General features: G+C 40.0%; 1 protein-coding gene across 3 annotated transcripts in view; it reads right to left on the bottom strand.

Moving 5' to 3' along the window:
• Positions 1–19,388, bottom strand: part of FANCI (FA complementation group I) — a 76,297-nt gene that overhangs the window by 5,242 nt on the left and 51,667 nt on the right. For all 3 annotated transcript variants that reach the window (XM_082648168.1, XM_082648169.1, XM_082648170.1), the window contains 15 exons: positions 16,641–16,742; positions 15,539–15,712; positions 15,342–15,463; positions 14,650–14,814; positions 13,650–13,829; positions 9,166–9,332; positions 8,760–8,833; positions 7,098–7,214; positions 4,690–4,741; positions 3,724–3,851; positions 3,559–3,627; positions 3,280–3,373; positions 2,814–3,001; positions 1,684–1,737; positions 1,542–1,601 (listed from right to left, as the gene is read on the bottom strand). In XM_082648168.1, the coding sequence (XP_082504294.1) occupies positions 1,542–1,601; positions 1,684–1,737; positions 2,814–3,001; positions 3,280–3,373; positions 3,559–3,627; positions 3,724–3,851; positions 4,690–4,741; positions 7,098–7,214; positions 8,760–8,833; positions 9,166–9,332; positions 13,650–13,829; positions 14,650–14,814; positions 15,342–15,463; positions 15,539–15,712; positions 16,641–16,742 (1,746 nt within the window). The remainder of the gene's footprint in view (positions 1–1,541; positions 1,602–1,683; positions 1,738–2,813; positions 3,002–3,279; positions 3,374–3,558; positions 3,628–3,723; positions 3,852–4,689; positions 4,742–7,097; positions 7,215–8,759; positions 8,834–9,165; positions 9,333–13,649; positions 13,830–14,649; positions 14,815–15,341; positions 15,464–15,538; positions 15,713–16,640; positions 16,743–19,388) is intronic.

Genomic DNA, 19,388 nt, shown 5'->3' with positions numbered 1-19,388 from the left:
GTAGAAAAAAAGATAGTCTAGAAGGTGCCTGGTGATAAGCAGAAGAAGAGCTTGAGAATGGGGTCAAACACAAAACCCCAAAACCTCCCAACATTTTACATGTCAATGAGTACCAAGTATGATTCTAGAGCAAGGGGTAACCAACTACAACCCAGAGGCCCACTGCTTGTTTTTCAAAATAAAGTTTTATTAAACACAGCCAAGCTCATTCATTTGTGTATTGACTATGGCTGCTTTTATGCTACAACAGCAGAGTTTAGTTGTGACAGTTGACTGTATGGTCTGCAAAACCTAAAAGCATTTACCATCTGGCCTTTTGCAGAAAATGTTTGCTGACCCCTGTTGTAGAGTCAAAGTACTTGGGTTCAAGTCTCAGCTTGGCCTCTTAACTAGCTGTTCTTGGTCTTTTCTTTTTTTTTAATTTTTTTAAAAATTAATTAACTTATTTATTCACCTATTTATTTATTTGGCTGCGTTGGGTCTTTGTTGCCGCACGTGGGCTTTCTCTAGTTGCGGAGAGTGGGGGCTACTCCTTATTGCAGTACGTAGGCTTATTGCGGTGGCTTCTCTTGTTGCGGAGCACGGGCTCTAGGCATGCGGCTTCAGTAGTTGTGGCATGCACGCTCAGTAGTTGTGGCTCACGAGCTCTAGAGCGCAAGCTCAGTAGTTGTGGCACACGGGCTTAGTTGCTCCGCGGCATGTGGGATCTTCCCGGACCAGGGCTCGAACCCATGTCCCCTGCGTTGGCAGGCAGATTCTTAACCACTGCGCCACCAGGGAAGTCCTGTTCTTGGTGTTTTTAATACCTAATATTACTATTTGGCAAAACGTTCCATAGAGTTCAGCTTGGGAAATGATGCTGTAAGGCCACGTTCATTTTTTAGTACAGCTAACATTAGAGAACACTTGCCTGATGTTGTGTTAAGCACTTCCCATGCATCACCTCATTCATTCTCACTATGGTGCTACTTTACTTACATTCCCAAAGGATGCCCAAAGGCATGGATTTGGAATCACCCAGAAATAAACCAAGTCACTGAGCCCAAGCATGTTTGTTTCTCCCCTGCTCCAAGTGTACACGTATCAAATGCCTTCTCTCTCTAAATCAAACTTTTTTTTTTTTTATATATAAAGATTTCCTTGCTGTAAAGACTTCAAACCTTGGCTTGTTCTCATATGGGCACCTTTGGCTTACTGTAAGTAGGGAAGAAACTTTATATACGCTTAGCTCAGGTGACCTAGTGGTCCCCTGGGAATATAAGGAGTCCTTTCTTACTTGAGGATGCATTTTTTTTTTTTTTTTTTTTTTTTTGCGTTACGGGGGCCTGTCACTGTTGTGGCCTCTCCCGCTGCGGAGCACAGGCTCTGGACGCGCAGGCTCAGCGGCCATGGCTCACAGGCCCAGCCGCTCCGCGGCATGTGGGATCTTCCCGGACCGGGGCACGAACCCGTGTCCCCTGCATCAGCAGGCGGACTCTCAACCACTGCGCCACCAGGGAAGCCCCGAGGATGCATTTTGGTACAGACTCTGAATCACTTACCTGTATGTAAGAAATGAAAGAATAGCATAGCGGGGTCAGATGCGAACCTGACAGCTTCACCTGCAGCAAAGGAGAAGGAAATCAATGTAACTGTAGGAATAAGATGCTTTCCCCGTTCCTAGGAAAGGCATTCTCAACTCACCAGCTTTTCCATATTTTTCGGAATTCCTCTGGAGTGCTGACACACCTGGAGATACTAACAAAAGATTCCAAAATTTAGCATGCCCTCCTATATAAATGTCCCATGAAACTATAGGTAGTGACTCAGTGAGCAAATGGAGTATGACTTATTGCTCTGACTGGAGAGGGAAAAGAAAATAAGCTACCATATTCATGGAGAATCCTAGACTCAAGGCTTCCTTTTTCCCCTCCTCTAAGCTCCAAAGCTTCCCAGACAGCAGGTAATAAAGGGTTTCTGTTTCTGACTTGTTCTGTTTATTGCTTTAAAAATCCTTCAGGCTGGTAGTCCCTGTATCTAGAAAACCAATGACTTTGCTGTTTTTGCTTTAGAAAAAGCCAATAAAGATTAGAGGTTCTCAGTATTTCTACCACAGAAGCTTAGTAGCCATACCTTGTAGCCTGAGCTGCACCTTCTCAGAAATGGCCACACTGCTGTTTGGGTACATGGTGTGAGGCGGTCTACTATCTTTCTTGGGTTGTCTGTGCCTTTCTAAGTATTTAATGTGGGTCGTTCCTAGAATCAGAACTAAATTACCTAGTTCTTATCAGTCTCTGAATGTCTGCTGAGAATCAAAATATTGCAAGTACAAAAAGAATTTCTTGTTAACAGATACTAAGAAGCATTAACTTAAACCCAGGGCAAGTTATGCCTTTTATTTTTAAAAAATAGACTTATTCCCTACCCTAGTACCTGACCTGTGAGGCATTTAACACTCACTTGTTAAAGGAACAAACACCTTGTCAGTGCCCAGACTGGTCTGCAATAGTCTAATTTTTTGTGCAACTGGAATCAGATTAAGTTCTATAGCTATAGTTTAGACTGAGCCTTAGAAGGTGTTTGAAGAGGCATTTACTCTGCATCAGGTGCTACATACTCATATGCTAAAGAAACAAGGGCCTCTAAAAAGAGATTTAGAATTATGCCTCAACTGTTATTTCTGGGCCTGTGGAGACGGCTGTCACCTACTGATCAAACCATCACTTGCAAAGATGTAGGCAAGAGCTCTCTGCACAGGGGCATTCTGCAGCAGGGGGTAATGTCCTGGCTGGGTGGGACAGAATGATAGTAGTGACTGTCTCTCCAATACTCACATATCTGACAAGCGCTGTAAGAATGGTGTACATTTTGCAAAGGTCCTTTAATAAGGTGTCCACACAGCTGCCTGATGGCAGGGCTGTCTGCACCAGCTCGTGGAAAAATGTAAGCAGAGTTCCCAATTGTATGATGATGGCTTTCTCAATGGGATGATTTGGTAGGGTTGCCTGAGAAGAGGCTTCTTCTGAAAGGAAAGGAAACTGGCATATTCAAACCCAACTGGCCTTATTTTCTAGTTCAAGTGAAAGAGATTTAGAAACCAACAAAACATCATTAACTAGGAAGTCTGTAGGGAAAATGAGCATGTATTTAATTCATCATGCAGAATACATTAATAATCATGCTGTCATAAGGCACACTACCTTCTACTTCCTTCATTACTTTGGAAATCTAGCACAAACAAACAGAGCTCAGTGTATCTGCTTTTATGCAGTCCTCCAGTTCAGATTTTAGTTAACTTACCTGGTATAATTTCTTGGCTCACTTGTCCCTTAAGCTTGGCGATTAGCCAGTCCACTTCTTCTAGGACCTTCTCAGCCTGACTCAGAAGAAGTAACTGTGAAAGAAAAGAATGCCTGGCATGGCTCATTGCACACAGCTGCTGGTGTAATATGATAACCATGGCCACCTGCGGGTGGGTTACAGGCCTCAGGAGGCAAGCCACTATAATTCACTCTTCACAGGGAATAAAATGGAAGGTAAGACAAGGCTATTTCCAAAGGGTCGGGGATCAACACTTACACAGACAGTAGGGGCAGCTGTTCTCAAATTCACCACTGCAAAGTGGTTTGTTTTCTCCACTTCTACATCCTGGGGAGGGAAAGAGAGGTGAGATATGACAGTAAGGCTGTTCCCCTGGCCTCTATCCCCAACTCAGGGTGTTGTATTAAAGGCTCACTATGGTACCTGGTCTATGTCTCCAAGATGTCCATGGATATCCTGGGACAAGTCACGCAGCAGGGTCACAGGACTCTTACACAAAACATGGAGGCTGAAGAGCAAATTCATCAAGCCCTTGCAAAATGAGGCATCCTCTAGGAGTGGGAAGGAAAGAAAAGCTAAGTTATAATCCAAGTCAGTCCTTTGGCGGGTGTGGGGTGCCTAACTGGAACATGTAGCTCGTCATATTTCAGGCACAATATCCCTGTGCTGCACACATTCCAATCAAGGCAGCTCTCCCACAAAGGTGCACTTCTATCCACGAGTCCAAACAAGGGAGATGTTTCCCATTATTAGTCACTATCACTGCATAACTAGCACACAGGTCAAGAAATAGAACACTACCAGCACCCCAGAACTGCCCCCTCCCCCCACCAAGGAAACTGTTATTCTGCCTTGTAACTGTAATCCAGTTTTGTCTGATTTTGAACTTTATCTAAATGGAATCGTACAGTAAGTACTCTTTTATCTGTCTGTTGTCTTTTGTTGAATGTTATGTGTGTGAGATTCCTCCATGTTGTGTGTCAGTGGAGTTTGTTCATTCTCATTACAGTATTCCACTGTGTGTATACAGCACAATCCCTTGATCCATTCTACTGCTGATGAATGTTTGGGTTCGATTTTGCCTATCAGAATAGTGCTGCTGTGAGAATTCTTCCACCTATTTTTGCTGGGAGTGGAACTGCTGGATCATAAGCATATGTTTAATTTTAGTAGTTAGATATTGCTAAACAGTTTTCCAGAGTGGTTATACCAACTTACAGCTCCAGTAGCAGTGAACGAGGGGTTCAACTGCTCTATATTCTTACCAACACTTGGTACTGGCATTGTGTGTGGTTTTTTCATTTTGGCCACTCTGGTGAATTTTCTAAATGTTGTTTGGTGGTGATAATTTTATATAAAGCCTAAAAGGAAACATGTCAGGAAACTTACCCCAGCTGTTTTCCTTGCAAATCTTAGTTGTCCAGGATAACATCTGCACAAACTAGAGATCATTCAGATATTACAGAAACATGCCAAAAGACAGACCTAGGTGTTGCCAGACTAAAAGAGCCCTAGACCTTTCCAAGTCTAAGCAAATCACCTGCTAAAACACGTGCCTGGATCTAAAGTGGTAGTAATCTACTAAAAATAGCATAAAAGTAAGTCCAAAGCTATGAGAAGACTTATTGATACTTTTCTCAAATATAGCATATGACTCAATTCTCAATGCCCTCATTAAGGGCCAAAGGTCCTGGGGTCTGGGCTCTTACCCTTTGAGCTTCCTCTGCCCCTACCACCACAGTCTAGGGCTAAAGTACCCTTTTTCCTCTTCCCATGCCCCACATTCTCTGCATTTGAGACATCTTTAAGGATAGTAAGCTAACAGAGGTGCAGGAGAGTAAGATCCTGGCCATAGTGATAGTTGAATTAGCTATTAGGAGCCAAGAGGCCATAGGAGGTTAAAAGGGAGGAGGGATAAAAAAAAAAAAAAAGAAGAAGAAAGAAAAAGAAAAGAGTTCAGGGAAGCTTAAGGTCTTGGGATAGTAGGTCCTATGTTGCCAGATACACACTCAGCTTTCTGCTTCAGCAGTTGTTTGGGATAGGCTTTCAGCCACAAAGGCACTGAAATGCCATGATACTTAAGAGTAAAACAATGATTAAGAATCTAGTTTTTGGGGCTTCCCTGGTGGCGCAGTGGTTGAGAGTCCGCCTGCCGATGCAGGGGACGCGGGTTTGTGCCCCTGTCCGGGAAGATCCCACGTGCCGCGGAGCGGCTGGGCCCGTGAGCTATGGCCACTGAGCCTGCGCGTCCGGAGCCTGTGCTCCACAACGGGAGAGGCCACAGCAGTGAGAGGCCCGCATATCAAAAAAAAAAGAATCTAGTTTTTGATCTGTTGGGGAAAAAGATCAATTTAGAGGCTAACTGAAAGCTCTCTGTGAACTGATATAAAAAGTTTCCAGAATACAGTGATTACTGTAGAATACTGATTTCCAGAATACAGTATTAAATGAAACAAATAAATAAAGCAGGATGCTGAACAAGCTTTTGTGTGAAGAGGGTAGGGTCAGGAATAAGAATCTATATTCATATTGCTGTATAGGAATAAAAAACTCTTTACATAAGAAACTAAAAGAAGATTATTTACTTATCGGGGGAAAAGAAGAACTGAACAGATGGAGGACATGAATAGAAGGGAGACCATTTCCTGTAAATCTTTTTATAATTTCTGGTTTTCAAATCATACAACTTTATTACCCATTCAAAATTAAATTAAAAAATTTTAAACAGACTACCTGAAGTTACGAGGGGGTACGTGATGAAAATTAAATTTAAAAAATTTCCTGTTTATATTAGCCTTTCCAAATCTATTTATTTTCCCTCAGATGTCACCATGTTCCAATTCTCTGTCCGTGTTTCCTTCCTAATCCTGGGCTCCTTGCAGCAAAAGTAGCAATATGAAAGAATGAAGCTGAAAGTAAAGTGCAGATGCGTTGTTTGGATCTAGGATGACATAAGTGACAAAAGGATTTTCTTTGGGCTACCTGGAACTAGGACAACAGGTAAATCAAGTCTGCTTTCCAGTGCTCAAACACCATAACACACAGGGCTGGTCTGGCTAGTGCTTCCTAAAGCAAGGCCTTACACAAGGAGGCTTGCATCTTAGCACTCCAACTTGTCTCCTCACAGATCAGGAAGGAGGTGTGGTAGAACCACACAGCCCTAGGCTCTCAAGGACTCTCTTTATCATCCTCTAGGGAAATCACTCCTGAATGGAACAGACCCACAAAATGTGGCACTTCTCTTATTCTGTATGTGTGAATGCTCATGTGGGTACATACATTCTTCGTGTATGTGTGCAGACCCATACACATATACCTAAAACCTGTCTGGGCAGAACTGATTCTGTTTTAGGACTATGATCATGCTTTCTGACTTATCACCTTTTGTTGAATCTCTCCCAAACTCAGTACCAGCTAACCTTGATGACAAAGTTAACTGCTGAATGTCAGCTACCTTCTTGATAATTAACATACTTTCATTTTAGAAAAGAAGAGAAAACACCAGGAGTGGGGAAAAACCCACATTAAGAAGGCTGAACTCCACAGATAAACAAGATTTTTTCTGTAGTGCTTACTGCTTACCCTTGACAGTGGCCAAACAAACAAAAGCAGTAATTATAACACGATAGAAACACTATGTTGCGAAAGGTACATCTTATATTAATTCAGAAGCATAACTGAATATATTATTTTAAATAAGCCAGATTTCAAGCAGACATTTAGATATATACTTTAGGACGTAATACTCCCCATCTTCTGAGGGATGCTAAGTGGGAGTGAATGAGTGGTACTCATACCTGAGTGGAGGAGGGCTCCAGCAGCTTGGACAAATTGGAGAGAACAGTGACGAGTAGGAGGGCTTCTTTGCTGTTAAAGTCTTCTTCTTGGCTGCTAAGTATATTCAACAAGGACCTCTGAGAAAGGAAAAGTATACACAGAAACATTAGCAGACATGTTACTAACAGGGAGAAGAGACATCTACCTGGAGATTCCTAAGGCTGGGACAGAAAGGATTCAAAAACACCAAAAATCCGGGGCTTCCCTGGTGGCGCAGTGCTTGAGAGTCCGCCTGCCGATGCAGGGGATAGGGGTTCGTGCCCTGGTCCGGGAAGATCCCACATGCCGCGGAGCTGTTGGGCCCGTGAGCCATGGCCGCTGAGCCTGTGCGTCCGGAGCCTGTGCTCCGCCAACGGGAGAGGCCACAACAGTGAGAGGCCCGCATACCGCAAAAACACCAAAAATCCAAGAGGATAAAAGCTGAAAATAAACCTGGATTGAATAGGTGGTTTCTTACCCTGTTTCTGATTCTAAGTCTAAGTGTTCTCTTGAGAACTATGGACTCCTTCTCCAACCCCCTGCCAAATGTACATCAGGAATGAATTGTGCACCCAGTTTTTTTTTCTCTTTGTTTTGGCCGTGCCACACAGCTTGCGGGATCTTAGTTCTTTAACCAGGGATTGAACCCGGGCCCATGGCAGTGAAAGCACTGAGTCCTATCCATTGCACCGCCAGGGAATTCCCGTGCACCCAGTTTTGGGTGGTTCGCAACTCCCTGAAGCCCATCCACTGACCTCAGGGCTAGACCACGCCCCAATGCTGGTATTCCCTCACCACCTGAAACACTGTATTTTGTCTGTTAGTCTCTTCCCACTATAATGTAAGCTCTGTGAGGGTAGGGTTTTGTCTCTTTTATCCCTTGCTATATCGTCAGCACCTGGAACAGTCCCTGGCATATAATAGGAACTTTAAAATTATGTATTAAAGAAATCTTCTGTGATAAAAGATTCTGATATTGTGACAACTAGTGGTTAGAAACTAATAGGAGAGACTTCCCTGGTGGCGCAGTGGTTAGGAGTCCACCTGCTAATGCAGAGGACACGGGTTCGAGCCCTGGTCCAGGAAGATCCCACATGCTGCAGAGCAACTAGGCCCGTGAGCCACAACTACTGAAGCCCGCGCACCTAGAGGCCATACTCCGTAGCAAAGAGAAGCCACCACAATGAGAGGTCCGTGCACCATGACGAAAAGTAGCCCCCACGCTCTGCAACTAGAGGAAGCCCATGGGCAGCAAAGAAGACCCAACACAGCCATAAATAAATAAATTTAAAAAAGAAACTAATAGGCTTCACTGTCCAGTCTTTATGCAATCTGACGGACAATGCCAAATTACATTTGCATGCATTAATGGGCTCCTGGCTGTCTCTCTGTATCAGCTCAAACAGTGATTCTTAGAGGCAATGACTCCTGCAGGTTGGGGTGGCTTAAATACACATCCTTCCTAGAATCCTTTCAAATGCATTCTCTCTCATTCTAAGAGCTCTGTCTTGTTGCTTGAATGATGACCCAGAAGAAATTCCTGTTCTACTTGCTCACTGTCTGCCCATTCTCACCAGCTGGCCCTGCTAACAGTCCCTTTCCAAGGACCCTCACAAAGTACTGCAGTTTCCCAGGCTTCTCACCTGAAACTGCCGGATCTGGAATGCTGCTCTTTGAGTGACACTGACTTCCACCTCTTCCTCCTTATCTGTGGCATCTAGGAAAGGAAAAGAACTCTATCTTCTTTGAAATGGGCTTGGGCTTTTTTTTTGCCTTTTCATACTAAAATTTTAGGAAGCCAAAAAAGTCTGGAGGCAGATTTAATTATATTCCTAACATTCTGCAATCTCTTAATACTATATTCCATTTTCCAGTCACTGTTTGTGAATAAATGTAATCCAGTAAGTGTCAATTCTGAATCCACTAGATGTCACTCCTTACCAACATTAGGACTTCTCAGGTGTCCTCTGGTAGGTTAACAACTAGAATCAAGAGGTTTGGTTAAGAAAGACAAACTCAGAGCCAATTTATCAAAATTGAAATGCCCACCCAGAGCCCTGAGAAACTGATGAATCTTGGGCTGGTAGAACTGTTGCACGACACTGAATATTTTCTGCAAACCCTCCAAGCACAGTAGCGAGATGCTCTTTCCTTTCTCTTTCTTTCCCGACTCTTCCACTGAAGTAGGAATTGAAGTGTATCTCCAAAGCAAGACCCTGGGGAAAAGTGATTTTATTTTCAAAGTCAGGTTCACTAAGGTACAATTTACATACAGTAAAATTCCCATCCTATAGATGTATAGTTCTATAAATTTTGACTAACTTACACAGTTGTGTACTCAGCCCCACAATCAAGATATTTCCATTACCCCAAAAGTTCCCATGTGCTCCTTTGTAATCAATTATTTCTCCTCGATTTTGCAAGCAACCACTGGTCTGTTTCCTGTCCCAGTGGCTTTACTATTTACAAACTATCATATAAAAATGGTATCATTCATTATGCAGCCTTTAGAATCTGGCTTTGCTAACAGCATATGCTTTTGAGATTCACCTATGTTGCTGCATGTATTGGTAATTTGTCCCATTTTATTGCTGAGTAGTACTCCAGGGTATGGATGTACCACAGCTTACCCATTCACCAATTTATCCATCCATCTATTGACAGACTTCTGGGTTGTTTCCAGATTTTGCTGTTACAGATAAAGCTGCCATATACAAACCTTTGTATCAACATCTACTTTCGTTTCTTTTGGGTAAATACCTAAGAGTGGGGTGGGAATATCATATGGTAGGTGTGTGCTTAACTTCTTAAGAAACCGCCAAACTATTTTCCAAAGTGGCTGCACCATTTACATTTCTGTCAACAGTGTGTAAGAGTTCAAATTCTTCCACATCTGTGACAACACTCTAGTATGGTCAATCTAAACTTTTAGGCATTCTAATAGGTGTTTACTGATATCTCATTGTGATTTTAATTTGCATTTACCTAGTGTTTAATTATGTTGACCATCCTTTTGGGTTCTTATTTGCCATCTATACATCTTCTTTGGTAAAGTGTTCAAGTATTTTACCCATTTTGCAATTTGATTGTTTTCTTAACAAGTTTAAGAGTTCTTTATATACTCTGGTTACCAGTCCATCATCAGACATGTGTTTTGCAAATATTCTCTCATCTGTGGCTTGTCTTTTCATTTCCTTAAGAGTGTTTTTCAAAGAACAGAGTTAAATTTTTTAAAAATATCAACTGTGCTTCTGGTATTTCATCTAAGAAATTTTTACCTAAAACAAGGTTGCAAAGCCTTTTCTGTCTTCTAGATGTTTTACAATATTTGGTTTTACATTTATGTCTCTGATCCATTTCAAGTCAACTTTTTGTATGTAACATGAGAAATGGATAAAAGATTCATTTTTTCACATATTCATGTCCAACTGTTCCAAAACTACTTGTTGAAAAGACTTTTCTTTCTCCATTGTCAAAAGTCAAGACCATACTTGTGTGGATCAATTCTGAACCATCTATTTCTGTTCCACTGATTCTAGCAATACCACACTACCTTAAACACAACTTTATAGTAAGACTTGAAATCACATAGTGGGAGTCCTCTAACTTTGTTGTTTTATTTCACATTTTAGTTACTTTAGGTCCTTTACTTTTCCATATAAGTTTTAGAATAATCTTGTCAATTCCTACAATAAAGCTTGATAGGATTTTGATTGGTATTGTGTTGAATCTATGGATTAATTTGGGAATAATTCACACCTTGACACACTGAATCATCCAATCCCTGGACACTGTATGTCTTTCCATTTACTTGGGACTTCTTTGATTTCTTTCATTAATGTTTTATAGTTTTCATCACATCAATCTTGCATGTTTTTGAGATTTATCACTAAGTAGTTTTCATTTTGTGACACTATAGTAAATGGTAGTTTTTAAAATTTCAATTTCCAGTTGTTCACCACTAGTATGTACATAAAAATACAGTTTTCGAAAAAACTGACCTTGAATCCTGCAACCTTATTAAACTTACTTAATAGATCTAGTGGCTTTAAAAATAATTCTTTGGAAATTTTTATGTAGACAATTATGTCTATAAAGACAGTGTTATTCTTTCTTTTTCAATCTTTTGTCTTTTATTTCTTTTTCCTGTCTTACTGCACTGACTAGGACCACCTCCAGTATGATTTTGAATAGTAGTGGTGAAAGCACAAGGGGGAAAGCACTGAGTCTTTCTTCATTAAGTATGCTGTTAACTATAGGGTTTTTGTGGATATCCTTTATTAGACTGAGAAAATTCTTTCATTCCTGGTTTGCCAAGAGATTTTTTTTTTTTTTTAGATGTCGGGGGTAGGAGTTGATTAATTAATTAATTTATTTTTGCTGTGTTGGGCCTTCGTTTCTGTGCGAGGGCTTTCTCTGGTTGTGGCAAGCAGGGGCCACTCTTCATCACAGTGCGTGGGCCTCTCACTACCGCGGCCTCTCTTGTTGTGGAGCACAGGCTCCAGATGTGCAGGCTCAGTAGTTGTGGCTCACGGGCCTAGTTGCTCTGCGGCATGTGGGATCCTCCCAGACCAGGGCTCGAACCCGTGTCCCCTGCATTAGCAGGCAGATTCTCGACCACTGCGCCACCAGGGAAGCCCTTGTCAAGAGATTTTATCATGGTTTATGTTGAATTCTGATTGCCTGCATCTACTGGGATGAACATATGGTTTTTTCTTTAGTCTGTTGACATGGTGAATTACACTGATTGATTTACAAATTTTGAGCCAACGTTGCATCCTGGGAAAAATTCCACTTAAATGATAAGTTATTCTTCTTATAAACTGTTGGGATGAATTTGCTAATTTTTTTACATCTATATGCATGAGAGAATTTGGTCTGTACTTTTCTTATTAATGTCTTTGGCTGGATTTGGTATCAAGGTAATTAACACTGGTCTTATGAGTTGGGACATGTTCCCTCCTCCATTTTCTGGAAGAGTCTGCATAAATTGGTGTTATTTCCTAAAATGTTTGGTAGAATTCAACGGTGGAGACATGCAGGTCTGTGGTTTTTGTTGAGGGAAAATTTTGAATCACAAATGCAATTTCTTTAATAGAGATAGGATTACTCAGGTTACCTATTTTTTCTTGAGTGAGGTTTAAAGAAATTTGTGCATTTAAGTTATGAAGTTTATTGGCATAAAGTTAACATTCTGTTATGAATTTTTAATATGTGTAGAATCAGTAGTGATGTCTCCTCTTCCTCATATACCTGGTATTTGTAATTTGTGTCTTCTTTTCCTGGTCAGTCTGGCTAAAGTTTATTGAATTTATTGATCTCAACTAGATTTTGGTCTCATTTTCTCTATTGTTTTTGCTTTCTTTTAAAAAAAAATTTATTTATTTATTTGGCTGCATTGGGTCTTAGTTACGGCACGTGGGATCTTTGTTGCAGCATGTGGAATCTTTCATTGCGGCACATGGGCTCTAGTTGTGGTGTGTGGGCTCAGTAGTTACAGCACAGGCTTAGTTGTCCTGAGGCATGTGGGATCTTAGTTCCCCAACCAGGGATCAAACCTGCATTCCCCTGCATTGGAAGGCAGATTCTTAACCACTGGACAACTAGGGAAGGCCCCTGTTTTTATTTTCAATGATTCTACTTTTGTCTTTATTATTTCCTTCCTTTTGCGCACTTTCATTTTAACCTGATCTTCTATTTTCTTAATGTAAAAGCCTACATTAGAGATTTCAGATTTCTTTCTAATATAAACACTGATTGTTCTAAATTTCTACCTAGACACTGCTTTAGCTGGACCATACAAAATTTGGCACGCTCAAATGTTCATCTTCATTAAGATATTTTAAAATTTCTGACTTTCTCTTTGACTATGGGTTATTTAGAAATGCATTTAATTTCCAAATATACGGGGATTATCCGCCTATTATTGTTACTGCTTTCTTGTTTAATTCTGTTGTGGTCAGAGAACACGCTGATTTCTATTTTAAAAATTTGTTAAGTTTGTTTTATGGCCCAAAATATTGGTCCATCTTGATGAATGTACCATAAGCACATGAAAGGAACGTGTATTTTGAAACTTATTTAATGTTCTATAATGTCAATTAAATCAAGCTGGATGATAGTGTTGTTCAAGTCTTCCACATCCTCCCTGATTTTCTATCTATTTCTACTGATTACCAAGAGAGGTAGATTATTATTTGTATATTTCTCCTTCAGTTCTATCCATTTTTGCTTCAAGTATTTCGAAGCTCTGTTGTTAGGTACATATACATTTAAAATTGTTATATCTACTTGATAAATTATTTAGTCATTATGTAATATCCCTCTTTATTCCTGGTAACAGAATAACGTTTTACATGTGACTAACAATCCACACCAAAATATGACTAGGAAAAAGAACCCAATATAGTGACTGTACTTTCACCTTTAGGGCAATGCCCAACCTCAAACCCACCTTCATCCCCACCCCCAATTTCTTCTCTTGGAGACTCCACAGCAAGTGGAAACGGTTTCTAAGGGTGAGTGGGGCTTACCGAGTTATGTCACAGAGGTTCTGAAAGACCTTCTCTGGGTTTTTGCCATCAGGGCCACTCACATGCCCCATTTCCTTTAGTTGCTGTACCTTCTGCAGAGCCACACTCACTGCATAGCGCATAAACTCATTGCTGGACCTTAGAACAGACAGGCTCTCTTCATGACTTTGGGTACTGTCCCTAGAGAGAGAAAAAGAGAAAGATTCCTCTACAGCTATTGGGACCTGGAATTAGGTTTTCTAGAGACTGTTCAGGGTAATAGTACAGAGCAAGCTCTAAATGACAGACTCTAAGCAGCCCATGCCAGAGTCACTGCCATGGCTGTCCTACAAATATCATTCTCAGTGTTACCTCACTTTCTCCCCCTCCCCCACTCCTTTAACTCTGATAAAATTTAAATGTCTTAGTTTTCTTTAGTGGTTTTTTGTTGTTGTTATTCTTCTGTTTTTTTGGGGTTTTTTTGCGGTACGCGCGCCTCTCACTGTTGTGGCCTCTCCCGTTGCAGAGCACAGGCTCCAGACGCGCAGGCTCAGCGGCCGTGGCTCATGGGCCCAGCCACTCCGTGGCATGTGGGATCCTCCCGGACTGGGGCATGAACCCGTGTCCCCTGCATCGGCAGACGGACTCTCAACCACTGCGCCACCAGGGGAGCCCCTTTGTTTTTTTTAATTCAGGTTTTTCTTTCCTCTTTTTTTATCTGTTAGCGTGTTTGAGCTACTTAGGTTGATTTTCTTAGAACACATTGTTGGAATTCATCCTATTTTTTCATTCACTAGTCCATTGTTTCTGATTTTTCCTTTAATAATTCAAAGTATCTCTTTAATGCCTAGGTAGGATTGTTCTGCCTTCATTTCAAGAAAATTACGAACCTCCTACCTTACTTCTTACTGTATATGTGCTAAGAACTGTGTGAATCCAAGCTAGGTAATATCAGTGAGCCTGGGTAGGTATTTTTATCTTCACCACACTGCTGTCTTTAAGCACTCTGTTAGAACCTTACCTGAAAAGAGCGGTGAGAAGATCAGACACAAATTTCATGGACAAAAAACTATCATTTGTTTTGTTGGCCATTTTAGTTTTGCCTTTACCAGCTTTTTCATTAAGGATGTCAGAGAGTTCCTTGTAACACATAAATAAGCTCAGAACGTCCTCAAACTTATTCTTACTGTGTAAAAAAGAAAAAGAGACCATCAAGGACAAGCATCAGAATATTGTGGTTTATTTTCACAAACAGTAATAAAGAAATCACAATGCTTCTTTAGATGTCATAGTTTAGACCCAACATTACAAATGAATGGATTTTCATTAACACAGCACTCCCAGGTCATACCAATCTGGGTTATTTCTTTTCTTCCCTTATTTATACCAGTCACTGCAGAGGATAAAAGTTCAATACTACCACCAATCAAAATTTCTCTGTTAAAATCAGGAGTTCTTATGTTCAGGGTCTGGGGAATTTTGAATACATTAAAGCCTGCTGGAGGGACAAAATTCACCAGCCTCTTTGGCATATGCTTTGGTGTTCCCTGGTAGAAAGAACATAGATTGGTCTTAGGCTACATGTCCATTAATAGATAGTGTATGGTCTGTGGTCTGTTCATACCTAGCATATTGTGTTAAAAAAAAAAAAAAAAAAAACACACACACACACACATAAAATGAACTACAAGTAGAGTCACAGCAATACCTTACCTGAAATTACTTACAGAGAAATTATATTCTATTAGAACCTCACAAACTCCCATAACAAGAAAAGCACAGATATTGTTTTTGATGCCAATACCAGTGCTCTGAGAAAAATCTGCTGATTTGTCCTAAAAAACAGAAGATAAAATTAATAAGCTACTAAAAACCTCCATTATTCAACACAGCTGAGACTTAGCAATTACCAGTTCAAAGTCCTCTAGTTCACTCTTAATCATTCTACTAGTAATAGACTCCAACATATCATCTAAGTCTTGGTAGAATCCCTCTTCTTCCTCCTCCTCTTCTTTCTGCTGTAGGGGCATCACTCTACTCTTATACCAGGCCAAACAGTGTTGAATACAACAAAGCAGACAATCCTGCAGAAGAAAATAATAATTGAATATTCTTGTTAAAGGATAACCTATGAAGCTGTTGATAATCAACAAATAATCCTTATCTATAAGGCTAAAGTAAGTTATTCATTAGCATCACAAGTTAAGTCAATCTGGATTAACAAAACTGGAAAAAAAATAATTGAACTAACAGAGGCATTGTTTTCTGGCCTTTCCCAAAGGCACTGGCTTCATAAGTAGCTGACACCTAAGAATGCAACATCAGATGTGCTGCCTCTGATTTGGTACGAACACCATGGAGCCAGGCTGTGAAATTAAATCCTCTCTAGCTCCTTTGAGTCACAGAGGCTATTCTAAAGATAGGGGTTTATGTTAAGGGAATCTTTGGGAGACCAATCTTTAGCATCTCTGATCCAGGCTGAGGACATCTGTTATAAGTCACTTGGGATGAGACAGTTTCAGTTTTTATCTTTTCTTCTCTTTCTGAGGCTAGACAACTAGAATAGAAAACCAACCTGTCCTAGTTCCTCTGAAGGTTCGACAGAATGCCAATTCTAGCTCAGCCTAAATCATATACCCCAGACTAATGAAGCAGGTCCCCTGGGTTCATCTGCTTCTGGGTGACCTCCTTCTCTCCATTCTAAACTATATTTATTTAGTATATGTAATCAAAGAGCCATGAACGGGAGATAAAATGCTCCTTGGGAGAAACAATGGATGCCTTGATTTAGTAAAGTGCTGACATGCAGATATCTTACCAAGAAAACCAAGGTGAAGATGGGTCAGAAAAGATAAGCAGTTAAGAGTTAAGAGTAAAAATTCATTGGGAGTACCAGGAAGAGCGCTTCACAGGGGAAGGTATCTGTTTCTGAAGATCAACCATATCAACAGGGCTGATAGTTTTACTTAAGAGTAAAAATAATGGTTCTGGAAGGAGGGAAAAAAGTCTCACCAGTGGTTCCTGTAGAGAGATCTGATCTCCTTGGGTCAGAATACAAGCTTCTAATTTCAGAGGTGGCAGCATATCAGGTTCCGGCTCATAGAATTGTTTTAACTGTGTATGGTAAGGAAAAAGATACCATGGCTCATGAATGTTTTTCACTTTTTTAGCGGGTCAAGCTAATGGCACCTTTAATGCTTTCTAAGACATTATTTCCCAACTGTCCAAAGAACACTGCAGCAAAATTTGTGTTGCTTTGACTCAACCATATCCTTTGCCCTTGCTTTAGGTACTGTACCAACTGAGATCTTCTTTCCTATTTCCACTTCATAACCTCTCCTATAAAACATCATACTCTCTCACACCAATTCCTAAATTTGTATAGGCAATCAGCATTTTCAGTATAGCTTGAAGGTTAAGAATATAGGCTCTAGAGTCAGACTGGCTGAGTCTAAAATCCCAGTACCACCACTTATTAATTCAATAAAGGTATCCATGCCTTGGTTCCTCATCTGTGAAATGAGGATATTTATTAATATAAATGTATAAATTCGTATAAGGATTAAACATGCTAACATACGTAAGGAGCTTCAAATACTACTTGGCACATAACAGAGCTCAAAAAACTGTTAGTTAACTCAGCCATAAAAAAGAATGAAATAATGCCATTTACAGCAACAAAGATGGACCCAGAGATTATACTAAGTCAGACTGAGAAAGACAAATACTATATGATATCACTTACATATGGAATCTAAAATACGAGACAAATGAACTTACTTACAAAACAAATAGACTCACAGACACAGAAAACAAACTTATGGCTACCAAAGGGAAAAGAGGCAGTATAAATTATGACTTTGGGATTAGCAAATACCAACTACTGTATATAAGATACATAAACAACAAGATCCTACAGTATAGCACAGGGAACTATACTGAACATCCTGTACTAAATCATAATGGAAAAGAATATGAAAAAGAATATATATATAACTGAATCACTTTGCTGTACACCAGAAACTAATACAACATTGTAAATCAACTATACTTCCATTAAAAAAAAGGTTATCATTTTTTTTTAACTTTTGGAGTCTGTAGAATTTTACAGGTCCACATACTAACCTAAGTTGGGAAGCACTGGTCTATGCCTTCAGTCATCATTTGCGATGTTAAATGTGCAAATGTAGATGGACTGATCATTACAGTTTGATAGATACAGTATACCAGGATACAAATTTTATATAGGATCAGGTCCAAGGCCCACTGAAAAGCTTTCGATGAATAGTATAGGACCTCCCAATAATTTCTCCATATCTGAGACCGTACTTTCAAATGGAGCTTCGTTAGCAGAATTATCACAAAGCAATGGCATAAAAAGGACGGAGAGGGAGAGGGAGAGAAAGAGCAGTTCCATTTATAGCAAAATGGTGGACTAGGGTTTAGAGAAATCCTCATGGTAAAGAACAGTAAATAATACTGCATTAAAAATTTTATATAGACATATTTATTAAATAGATAGCTAAGAGGAAAGGAAAAGGAAAGTAAAAAGGAATCATGAAATTAAAGACAAAGCCTAGGGTCCTCATGCGGTGGAGGTTGGATCAGAAACCTTCACATAAAGCTCGAATTCTCAGGAGATATTCTTAGTGGATAAACCTAAAAAATAAATCCAGCATATGGAGGAGGATGGTAGAGGGATATGTATCTGCTTAACTGACCCCTGACTTTAGGTGAAGGGGGAAAAATGTCTCTCCTGGGACTTTCTAACCACAAGCCAGTCTCCAAACGTAGATGGGGTAGCATTCACACTACCTGTGTAGTCCGAAAAATCAAAAGCCAAAAATCTAGCTGAAAGTTTAAAGAAAGATAACATATAACTTTGAAAAAAGTTAAGGGAAAAAAAGGAAATAGAGACAATTTCAAATTTTACATAAACTAGACAAAGAGGGAACATCCCTAAATCATTTTATTAATAAGCTCATACTAAACCAAGGAAGTTCAGTATAAGAAATGAAAATTACAGGCCATTCCCTCTTATAAACATATATGTAAAAGTCTTAAATGAATACCAAACCCAGTAGTGTATAAAAAAGGTAATATATCATCATCAATTTGAGTTCATCCCAGGAATGCAATTTTTTTTTTTTTTTTTTTGGCCGTGCCACACGGCAGGCAGGATCTTAGCTCCCTGATGACCAGGGATGGAATCCACGCCCCCTGCAGTTGGAAGTGCGGAGTCTTAACCACTGGACTGCCAGGGAAGTCCCCCCACCATGTTGCTTTAAAAGATTAAATAATATAATTCATCACAGTAATAGGTTAAAGGAGTAAAATCATAACGGTCATCTCAATAGATACAAAAATGTATTTGATAAAATTCAACATACATTTAAGAGTAAAACAACAGATCTGAAATGGCAGAGGAGAAAGTAAACTTGAAGACAGATTATGAGAAAATATCAAATCTGAAGAAAACAGTGTAAAAATATTGAGGAAAAATGGGACAAGTCTCAGAGATGTGTGGAATAATATCAGGCATTCCAACATACATGCCAATGAAGTCGCAGAAGGAAAGGAGAGAAAAAGGGAATAGAAAAAAATATTTGATGAAATAATCAGTGGACATTTCTCAAATTTGGTGAGAAGCATCAACTTAGAGATCCAAAAAGCTTAATCAACTCCAAATAGGAGAATAACATGCTTGGACTCTTGAGCTACACGATCTGAGTTCAAATCCCAGCTCTGCCACTAATTAAC

Source organism: Grampus griseus, assembly GCF_964374135.1.
Source record: "Grampus griseus genome assembly, chromosome: 2".
NCBI lineage: Eukaryota > Metazoa > Chordata > Mammalia > Artiodactyla > Delphinidae > Grampus > Grampus griseus.
Note: the sequence above shows the minus strand (reverse complement) of the source record. Positions and strands in the feature narration are given on the sequence as shown.